Source organism: Sitodiplosis mosellana, unplaced genomic scaffold, assembly GCF_009176505.1.
Source record: "Sitodiplosis mosellana isolate CC-2019 unplaced genomic scaffold, AAFC_SMos_1.0 Smas_scaffold_1, whole genome shotgun sequence".
In the NCBI taxonomy this organism is placed as follows: Eukaryota; Metazoa; Arthropoda; class Insecta; order Diptera; family Cecidomyiidae; genus Sitodiplosis; species Sitodiplosis mosellana.
In genome coordinates this window covers 18,640,864-18,652,478 of record NW_022595244.1, presented here as the reverse complement: position 1 = coordinate 18,652,478, position 11,615 = coordinate 18,640,864, and the positions used below count along the sequence as shown (strand labels likewise).

General features: G+C 34.4%; 1 protein-coding gene across 1 annotated transcript in view; it reads left to right on the top strand.

The window, feature by feature from the left end:
- Positions 1-8,180, top strand: part of LOC129568872 (mitogen-activated protein kinase kinase kinase 11-like) — a gene marked incomplete in the record, with an annotated part of 20,084 nt that extends 11,904 nt beyond the window's left edge. The window contains 6 exon segments of the mRNA XM_055447203.1: positions 311-502; positions 608-752; positions 1,912-2,115; positions 5,088-5,469; positions 5,558-5,931; positions 6,013-8,180. Of these exon segments, the coding sequence (XP_055303178.1) occupies positions 311-502; positions 608-752; positions 1,912-2,115; positions 5,088-5,469; positions 5,558-5,931; positions 6,013-6,854 (2,139 nt within the window).
- Between the last annotated feature and the right edge of the window lie 3,435 nt (positions 8,181-11,615).

The following is an 11,615-nucleotide window of genomic DNA, read 5'->3' as shown; positions in this document are numbered from 1 at the left end:
CTTCGATTCAATTCTCAAATATTCTGTGGGAATTTTTTTGTCGCAACGGTTCAATTAAATGTAGGTCGGAATGGTATAATAAAAAAATATTTGCAAGATTTTTATTTTGACTTGGTGTTTTTTATTAATCAATTATGCTACAATGTAGTCAATCTGATCGATCATTTATCGTTTTTGTTTTCCATTCGATTGTTGATCAAATGTTTCATTCATTTTTTTTTTCAATCGCAGTCATCTTGTACAAACGTATGGCATTTTGTTTTATCGTATGAATTAAAATTACCTATTTTTTATCTAACCCAAGGAGCTACGTTTTAAAGAAGACGAGCTGAAGCGGAAACAGATCCAACAACACGAAACAGAGCAAAAACTGCGCAAACAAAAAGAGGAGTTGGATGCACGCGAACTAGATCTACTGCATCGTGAACTGGAAATGATGATTATTCAGAACACACCGCAACCGCTGAAACGACGCGGCAAATTCAGCAAATCAAGACTAAAGGTAAATACCAAGTGAAACATGACAAATTTTGACAGGAGCATAAAACACCGTCAACAATCATAAACTTAACATTTACAACTATTTTGTTCTGGTTTCTGTTGCTAGTTATTAAAACGAGATTCGGGACAAATTTCGTCTCCGTTGGACTTCCGACATACACTGACGGTGGTGAACTGCACAGTCAAAAACGATGCCAGTTTGCATGGTACGCCGCCCGGTTCACCTGCCACCTCAAGATTCCGTGTTGCACGTAAGTTTCCAAATTAATCGTAAATTTTGTACGTGACATCAAGTTTTGCAATTGTTTTTGAGTTACAATAGACACTTCTGCATGGCATATGTTGTACGTATTTCATACATTCACTCTGTTTGCTGTTCATGTTGCTATGTAGCTGCGACGTTGGAAAATGCACAATGCCGCACAATGTGGGCTCTCATTCACACAGCAAGGGAATGAAATTCTTATCACTTATTCAGTGAGCGAGCTTTTCGTAGACGATAATTTTCTCTTGTTTTTTTCCTCAAGCTTTTGAAAATGCTTAAATGAATTTCACGTGTATATTAAATTGTGGCACGAACACCACATAAAACAGAAATATAATCACTGTAGCGTATACTGTAGTATTTGTTGTTTTTGTTTTTGTTTTTGTAGTTGTTGCAAGTTTTGCTAAACCTATAAATTGTGACATGGTTTGGTGCATTATCATCATTTCTATTTTTAGATTGGCTGCATTTTCCCTCACCCCCATCGAACCGAAATATCCTTTCGCATGCTTTACTGCTTGGTTGCTCCCGTGACTGACAGATTGGTTTGCAACCGCTTTATGTTGCAATCCACCTATTTTTTTTGTTCTTTCATTCTTTTGTTCTTCATTGCACTTAATGGATGTTCTTTGGTTTGACTCCTTCGTTGTTAACATTTTCGATAATTGCCTGCTTAATAATGACAGTACTAAATTGACCTGAACGAACGTGTAGAATGTAATAAATGGATAAATGTAACAAAGTTGCATTGCTAACATAGTTTAAAACAACCAATAAAAGATAACCTACCCTTTAGTCCGACTAACATTCTGCAATGTGTATGGTGTATGGTGTATAGATTGTAATCTGCATATGTCAAAAAAATAAAAAACAAATAACATGAATGCTGTAAAAAGATAGAAACAAATGCCATGGTGACTGATAAAAACTAATCACTTGAACCGTAGTGAAGGGAATCATAATAACATCAAAATCATTACCATCTTCTAAAACGTACTAAACATTCATTGAAAACCAATACCGTCTACCCTCTGCCCGCTCCACTATTGTCTATTGTCAACATCAAAAACATATTTCTTTTGTAACAAATGTCGCAACCAACAACAAAATTTCAACATTTTCTTATATGTTTGTGAACAAATTAGTACCGGCTGATGGTATAAAAGGAAAAACATGGGGTCCATCTACGACGCATCAATCACGTGTGCGCGGCTACTTACCGGCTTTAAGTCAAACATCGACCCAAGATCCGTTGCATTTTAGTAAAAGTGCGCCAAACTTGGATAAATCCCGACCAGCCGGAAATGATTCACCGACCAACGCATCCTCGTCACACAATAATTTTTTAGGTAAAAGCGTAGACGGTTTGAACATAATCACAACCGACAATAAAAATAATAACAACTACAGTTCGACTAAATTAGGATCGGTTGACCAATTGAATAGTGGCAATCGATATGCTATTTACGATGACGACGATGATGATGATGAGGATGTTGCGACACCGGGTTGTTTTAGCTTCATTAGCCGAAACGATGATAGTTTAATGAAACGAAAGAAACATAGTTTAGATAGTAAAATGGTGGAAACCAATCCAAATCCAAATCTCAATCCAAATCCAATGCAAGAGCTTCATACGGCCGTTAAATCCATTGGTTCTGCCGCGTATGTTCAAGAAGTGGGCGTTGATGATGAAAACATCAGACAAAATGGTGATCTCGATTTAGCTGATGTGCCGTATGATCGCGTTTTTTATCGTAAAATGCAAAAAAGCTTGGACGATATTTCAATGGCGTATGGTCAATGCCAAAATCAACCATTCGAACGGGAACGTTTCGATCGTGAATGTTTTTTAGTTGATCCAAGCGATGACAATGAAAATGATTCATCGTTCGATGCTGGCACCAGCACAAATCCAGATTTCAGTCAAAAAAGTATCGATTCGTTCAACGAACGAAATCCAAACGATTCTGACAAATTTTCAAGCGGAGAGCTCAGCTATCCGGACGAACAAAATAATTCGTCATCGGACACCGCCTCAACATCACGCAAAAATTCAGTCACATTCCGCGATGACAATGAATCAGCACAATACTCACTTCTAAGCGATGCATCTAATGAATCCACAAATAACTACTCCAATACAAAGATCACTGGCCAATATGCCATCATTAGGCACCCGAATTCAAATCAATCCAACGTTTCAACCGTTTTGAATATGGCACCGCAAGAGGGTACACGAAGCCAAGAACGCAACGCAAAGAAATACATTAAATGGCGCATTCTTCCGAGCAAAAAGACCGCCAAAACGGATATGAACCAGCAACTTCTCGATTAACATAGTAAACTATGTGCACAAATTTAGTGGCAAATTTATGCCATGTATTCGGATTTCATAGAAGAAAATCTTTCGATTGGACAGAATAAAACGTAAGCCATAGTTTGCTACAGGCCCGGTGTCATCTGTAATAATAGTACGCATTCAAATGGTTTACACACAAAGAGAAAGATTCGCTTAAGTCCATACCTGTGATTTGTAATTTGAAGTAGTAAAACGAAATGCCATTTTACACGTCTAAATCGGAAGACGCATATATGCATTTCAGTCTTGTTTTTCGAACTAAGTGGATTCTAGATTCGCTCCCTTTTTTTATGAAAACGACACATAGCACAGCTAAAGTTTTATTCGGGTTTTCTTGACATCAAAATTTTACATTTCGACTGAAATTGAAATTGATTGTTCTTTCCTCGTTTTGTTTCATGTACGTGTGACGTTTTGCATTTCAAGTACATAATATACTATACAGTATACACTTTCAATACAGCAGGCACAATGTAGATATAAAAAAAAATAAAATCTTTGCATAGTTTCCACCTAGAAAGCCATCATCTTTGATGAAAAAACACTTTCAGAGTTAGTTGGTCTTGTTCTGAACAGAAGACGAGCAGAAATTCAAAGCAGCATAAATAGTCTAAGAGAATAGCACTTAAATCCATTATTGTATAATTCGAGTAGAGAAAACGAATTCAATTTTATTTTCATTATTTTTTTTTATTGGTAATTTTACCTAGTTGATTCGCGATTTGTCGTATTTTGTTCTTCCTACAACATTTATTTATTCGATTCAAAATTTATGTCGTTCGTAAAAAATGAGTTTGTTCTATTTTGTGCGAAAAATTGTTAACGTGTAATGTGTTTCGAGCGAGTTAGTTCTTACGATGGTTCGGCTAATTTTTGATCGCTTAGATTCGTACCCGACAGTCAAGTGTGAATTGTATCAGTGTTTACTTTCAATTTGGTCGAATTATTTTGTTATATTATTACATGTCATTTGCGTCGCTTATGACAATTACTTGCTAAGGTTTTAACGTTAAACCACAGTTAAATTTCTTTTTGCTACTTGGTGTATGGTTAATTATGATCAAATTTATTGAAATAAAACGCTGAAAATGTGTTAACACAAACTGATTTTAGTATATTTACCACAATGATTAACCAACTGAAAAAGTTCTATAAAATCCAATAACGCTAATTTACAATGAGTAACCACTTGACCATATATGATGATAAACTCAACAAATCGGCAAATCGGTTGAACATAAAATCGATTTGCTGTTGAGACAGACGAAAATATTATCGCTTTTCACAATAAAACTGGTGCCGGTACTAAACCGTCAGAAAAGCTCTATCAAACACATTATACATTACAACAACTACAATAGACACTTAAGTATTCGAATTGAATTGTTTAATATTTTGATTAATTTCTAAAACCTTTTCAAAGATCAATCAATTTTTTCAAATTAAGTTTTTATTCTTTTTTTTAAATTTCAATATCGATTTTTTTTTTCTGTTTTATTTTCACATTTTTGAACGTAGTTATTTAAAAAAAAAAACATCAACAATTTTATTTACATGATCACAAAATTTTAAATGTATCGCTTCAACTTTATTATTTACCCGAAACACTATTAAAAAAGATCATTTTATTTTATGGAACCTAAAACTTTATGGTATTTTTATTTATTCATTTTTTTTCTTATTGTTTTTCCCAATTGATTTTTAACCAAAATAATTTCGCTCCTTGTTGAAGATCACACAATTTAAACATTTTGTTCTAAGAGTTATTTTGCTTTGGAGTTTTGCTTACTTTCCAAACTAATTTTGTTATCATTTGGTAGAAATGAGATATGAAACATTCTAACTCGGACAAATAATTTTTGAGAATGATTCTTATACGTGCAAACTTATTCGTAAACTTTTTTCTCTTATGCATGCATACGCTTTGAAAACTGACAAACAAAACATACTATTATCAAGATGAATGGTGTTCAGGTAACGATTCACCGTTAAATGCGTCACTAAATCACTTATTGCCAGCACAAAAAAATATTCCAATGCCAACGCTGTATTCAACACCAGAAGGTCAACAACGGAAACCAGCAAAAACATCAATCACACAACTGGTATTCTATAATGTGGCGTCTATATTGGCCTCTGTTGCTGCTGGATATGATGTTCGTATGTCAAATGTGTCGCCTGTACATCCGAAACTTCAACCGCATGTGATGCTGAACGGTAGCGAAGAGAATGGCGACGGCGACAAATATACGGAACGCGCTGATCGCGGGCACAATGAATATGGTACTCCACAACGTACTTTCCCGCATAACACATACCATGGGCCGACGAAGCACGTAAGGTAAGGTATCAATACGGCTGCAAACTGCGGCTTGGCACATCAAAATTTATTTTAAAAATAAAATGGATTTAATTTGATTTTTGTTCAGGTCAAATTTATCGTCACTCACCGGAATGAATGAGGAACGGTCGTTACGATTTACCGACTCATATTTAACATCGACAATTTCGACAACGAGTGGCCTGGGTTCGAACTATACAACTAACACATCCGGGTCAAGCAACACACAGAACACACCATCACCAAGAAGAAAGACTGGCTCAAACTCTTTTGTTGATGTTGCCGAAATACCCGAACAAGAAGCCAACGAAAATCCTGCTGCGCTCTACAATCAGAGTCAGAACACCGTTGGTAATTACTCGGATTACCGATTGTCGAATCAAAGCACACATTACTTTAATCGAATACCAAATTATGGTGCGGAAGATAGTTTGGGAGCACATCGAAATTATGGATACTTTGGTAAGTGTTTGAGCATCAAGTCATGGAACATTTTTTTCTCGAAATGAGACTCATAAAAACTCTCTGAATGTATATATGCAGGGTCTAATTACTTTCCTACGTATCATCCGGAGATCAATCCAGCGTTCGAAAGAGATTACAAGTCGTACCCTGATTATGAAACTACTGCTTATCATCAATACCGTGAACCATACCACAATTCAACGAACCAGAGCTACTTGAACTACGTGAGAAATATGGGCACCATGACACCGGCGCGAAAACCTCTAATGGGAATAGCGGCTTCGCATCATCGTCGCACATTGTCGAGCATCTCGGCTAATGTTAGTTATCCACAGGCTGAACTGGATGAGACAAAACCAAACTATCAATACGGACGCATAAATCAAATGCCAAATCGAAAGACGTCTACTTCACCGATAAATTACGCAAATACACGAATGCGATCCTACGAAAATGTACCATTTTCCCGGCCACATGACCTGAGCCACAGTTATTTACACACATCGGCTACTGCTAATGAGTCTAATTCCACACAATTCGAACGACCGGATAGTTTGCCATTTGATATTGGTGTAAATACGAAATTGCGTTCGAGCTTACGTAAATATTCAAACCCAAGTCCTCGCTTTGGCACTAGTAGTTTAGTCAGTCAACCGCAACAGCAACTACAACAACTGGCAATACCACACAAGACGAGTCCAACCAAAACAACTCCCTCGGATAGTCTGACCAGTGATGACAGTTCTTATCTGAGTGCAAGAGAAGGATCGATATCATCGCAAAGTCGTGTTCGATTCAGTCCAGAAACTTTGCTTGACCAACCCTCAAGCACAACATCCGTTAACACTCCGTTAAGACGCTTGTCTCGATCACAGCGACATAGCATCAGCGATATGCTTGCACCTAGCACATCCTCCTAGCATTTTATGCAACAATGGAAAACTGGATGGAGCCGATCGCGATCAACAAATCGCTTTTAAATTGAATTTCGAACAGATTTTCTTCGTACGTACTCACTTTTTTGAACATTTGGTACAATTACATGCGTGAATTTTCCCATCAGCGGTGGCAATGCTTAAAACGATACAAAAAAAAACTAATTACACAGAAACATTGATGCTCAACCGTGGAAGGGCAAACTGTACATATTATTCGCTTTTTCATAAAGTTTTTAGTAATTATGAAGCAAGCAAACAAAAGCCAATGCCAAACTCGAAATCAACTTTTTACATTTGCACTGAAGCGGGTCTAGCTGTAAATTTGTAAGAAAAAAACAAGAAAACCTTTGCGGCTTTCATTACGAACCCCAATAATTTATTACTTTTGATATGATTTTCGCATCCTCGAACGGTGAATTCTACGAAGTGAATTGGACACAGAAACGAATTATGCGAATATTTTGCGTTAATTTTGATCTTTTACTTCACCAATACTCGATCGAATCTTACAAGCAATACTCAAAAATGTTGAAATTCAACACGTAATGAAAACAAAATTCCATTTTATATTTAAGAACATAGAAAAAAAGAAACAAAATCAAACAAAAACAATTCGAAAGGTGTGATGCACAAAATCAACATTCCAAATTTAAATGACGTTTTCTAGAGTTTTTTAAAATTAAATTTTGATTTCCAAACTTTTAAACGTTACCATGTATTTTAAAATTGCAGATTTCAACTGATAAATTCGGTTGGATGAATGACATATTTGAATGTCGCACTACCGCTTCAATATAAGCATTAGATAAGATACTTGGTTTAAATTTTGTACGAATTAAAGCGTCATTTCAATTGAACGAGTGGCCCAATCGACCAAAAACCAAGGGAACAATTACTACTGAAAACTGGTTTTCAGTACCTTTTAGTATCACGAAGATATTTTCAGTAGGTTATCAGTTGTTTTCAGTACTTTCAGTCAATTCGGTAGTAATTCGCCCTTGCCAAAGACCGATAACGTTTACGGGATTAAGAGATTCGTTGGAATAAATCAAAAATCGTGTTTAGCAAAGAGGAAAACAGATTTACATTCTTATTACGACACACGTTATAAGCCATCACAATACACTTTATCTCGTGAGGTTTTCCGCAGTAATTTGAAAAAATAATAATAGAATATATATAGAAATTGTTTACCGGAAGTGGCAATAAAATGAGTGATATAGATAACATAGCGCATATCACGGTTGAAGTTGATATATTCACAATTGAATCGGTAAGAATAATCTTGACCTGCCAAATTGAGTGAAAATAAATAAGAAACATAGAGTTTTTTTTATATGGATATGTTGTTGTAAAGTCCATATAAAAAAAACTCTATGTTTCACATTTATTTTCACTCAATTTGGCAGGTCAAGATTATTCTTACCGATTCAATTCTAAGTAGCTATTTCTGTAAAATGCTGCGATATAAAAATCACATAATACTTACTGGATGGATTTCCCGTGTGTCGTTATAATAAGAACAATCTCTGATTATTCCTTTGCTGAGACGATGCATTTAAATATTTTATGTTCATATTTTAAATTTCGTTCGAATCAAAAGCGCACTAATTCTAATTGAGGGGAAAACGAACCCAAAAAAACCACAATCATTCCATAAGATACTTGAAACTATTCAAATGAAAACCATACAGTCTCTAGTCGTATAACTATTTACACTTTTTATTTTTCAAGAAATTTAATTTTTGTACATTTTGCTTTTAATATTTTAAAATGTAAATTATTGTGTTTTTCATGAGTTCATCTGTATAAAGAGAAATTGGGGACATTTTAAGTTGTTGCTTAGCATCCCATATTGTTTTGTTGCAATGCGTTATTTGAATTTCAAAGAAACGATAACCCAAGGCCCAACATAATTTATTATTTATTTGAAAATAATCGCGAACGATTGTAATTAAAACGACAAAGATAAAATGATTCAATAAATTTTTCATACAAAAATTACCACCGAAATGTTTTATTTCTTCTCCACATGCATTTTAGTTTTCTGGTATCTTAGCACAATATGCTACAGTTTTTAAGATGAATATACACACAAAAAAAGGATTCATACTTTTGCACACATTCAGTACGGACCCGTGTACAAATAAAATGACTAACAATCACTCAGTTGTATGTAGCTTTATGTAGTGGTTACACAAAACTGTAACCGGAATCACAATGTGTGTGGATTGCATTAAATGAAGCGCCATTTATGTCATGATTTTCAAAAGTAGTTTGATCAATAATCGACTATATTGGAGTCATTTTTGTGGCGTCTCCACTCGCATTTAACGTCCATTGTAGAAGCTTACTGGTCAAAGTTCAAACATCAATGCAAACATATGGAAGTGGAGGAAATGACGCCAAGCTGCACGAGGTTATTTGTTTTTTATATACCTATGGGTGAGATTGAGAGTGGAGTATGTTTTTTCTTCGATTTATATTTTTGAAAAGGCGAGTATGTTTTCTGATGATTCTGATGGCGTTAAAGTAGAGTATGTTGTAGTACCGTCTAGCCTCCGCGGTCTTCATGGTTTTCGCGCAACTGATAAAAGATAACAACATAGTGTCTTCGGCAAAGTTGTAGTACTTGAGGTCTTCTATAACTAAGCTGAAGAAAGAGTATCTCTTATCTCTTATCAGTTGCGCGAAAATCGCGCACATAAAAAAGCAAATTTTATATAGAACTTTTTTTTTCTTATCATTTTTCGCGCTTTTCGCGGAACTGATAAGAAATAAGAGATAACTGTCTTCAGCGATGTTATAGAAGACCTCGAGTGCTACAACTTTGCCGAAGACACCAAGTTGTTATCTCTTATCAGTTCCGCGGAAACCGTGAAAAACCGCGAGGACCCGCTAAAAACGAACATACTCGCTTTTAACCATTTTTAAGTCGACAGAAACTTGCTCTTCTCTTTCGTAACAAAGTCAACCAAACATACACTACTCTCAATCTCACCCATAGATACAATTTAATTATTTTATAATATTTAAATGAATAATTTCACTTTTGCCTCACGAATTGACTTTTTGAAAAGAATTTTATCAAGTAAAAACTATTTTTCATTGCAAATGCTTGAAAACTAGCGTTTTACAAGGAATTGTAAACTTGTAAATCAGATTTACAATTTACAAGTTTACAATTATTGCAGATTTACGGTGTAACCGGCCCCTGGTCCACTCTAGAACATTCTAAATGTTTAACCGTTTGTCTGTAATAAGTCGAAAGTTACAAATGCTGTAATGTGGGGTCATATGGACCCCAACAAAAAATCGATAAAAATGGAACCAAAATAATTTTTTTCTTGAAAACATTGTTTTGATCCAATAATTCAAGGCATTCTTCATCTCTTAAGCCTATTTTTGTCAATATTGACCCAAAAATTACTTAGATATGATGATTTTAAAAACATCATACTAGTCCGCCATCTTGAATCGTTTGGCAGATACACATTTTTGACGTTATTTTGCTTCATTTTCAAAAAATCTATGAATATTTGTGAAAAAAGTTTATGTTTTTTGAAAGGGCGTATCAAAAGGAATAAAATAAGTATAATATCGAGTTGATGTGAACTATACATGGAAAAATTTTGACCAATAAGATGTAATAATTCGATGAAAACTGGAATTTCATCAATTAAGGTGCCATTTTGAAGAGATCAAAACAATGAAACTACTTGTCGTATCTAAACAAAATATGGCAAAAAATGAAGATAAAACTTCAAATTTTAAAAATATCCTTGATTTAATGAGATAAAATAAGATTTTAACAATAATATGGGCACTTTAATTTGGGGTCCATATGACCCCATCTTACAGCATTTGTAAGTTTTCTCTTCAAGTCAAGATATCTCGGGTTTTTATGGACCGATTTTGACAAATAAGTGCTCAAAATGCGTGTTTCTACTAGATTGAAGATGTCAATAAATTATAACATCATACAACTTGAAATTAAAAAGTCATAGCGAATTTAGAGTATCTGGGGTCATATAGACCCCACATTACAGACAAACGGTTAAAGAATGTTTCGTGTAAGGATCACCCAAGATTATGTGGAGATTCATTAACTCGTGTCAGCATATCAAGATACTAACCCAACTGGTCTATGAACTTCTTATTACCATAAGATAACAATTATTTTTGATTATAATCAATGGTTGAAATGAAACGCGGTAAGTGTTTGGCTGCAAATTATTTCAATAAAGTAAGTTTATTCAATAATATTACCTGCAAATCGCAGTAAGAAAATTAGAAGATAGCATAATAATAATAATTTATGAACAAAAGTGACTAAAAGTAAACTCAGCTATGGATTCAAATATTGTATTAGTTTGAATGTCAAAATTCTCCAGCAAACTAAATCCCATAAAATAGGTGTGAAGGTGTGAATGGAAATCAATTTAACCCAATTGTACAAATCAATTTCGATAATTGTGCGCCCCAAATTGAGGCGTCTTACATTATTGCTTTTCTCAAACGTAACATTTGTATGTGTTTGTCACAAAAGTTAGCTCTCCAAAATAAAATCGCATCAACATCGATCAATAACATATCGTTGACAATTTTAATTTTTTTTATGATGTTCTTTTTGTTTTTATTTTTCGTGATAAATATATTTTTGTTCTTCTTATAAATAGATTTTCGAAAAGTTGCATTATAAAAATATTACATGTTATCTAATAGTATTTTTGTAAAATGTTT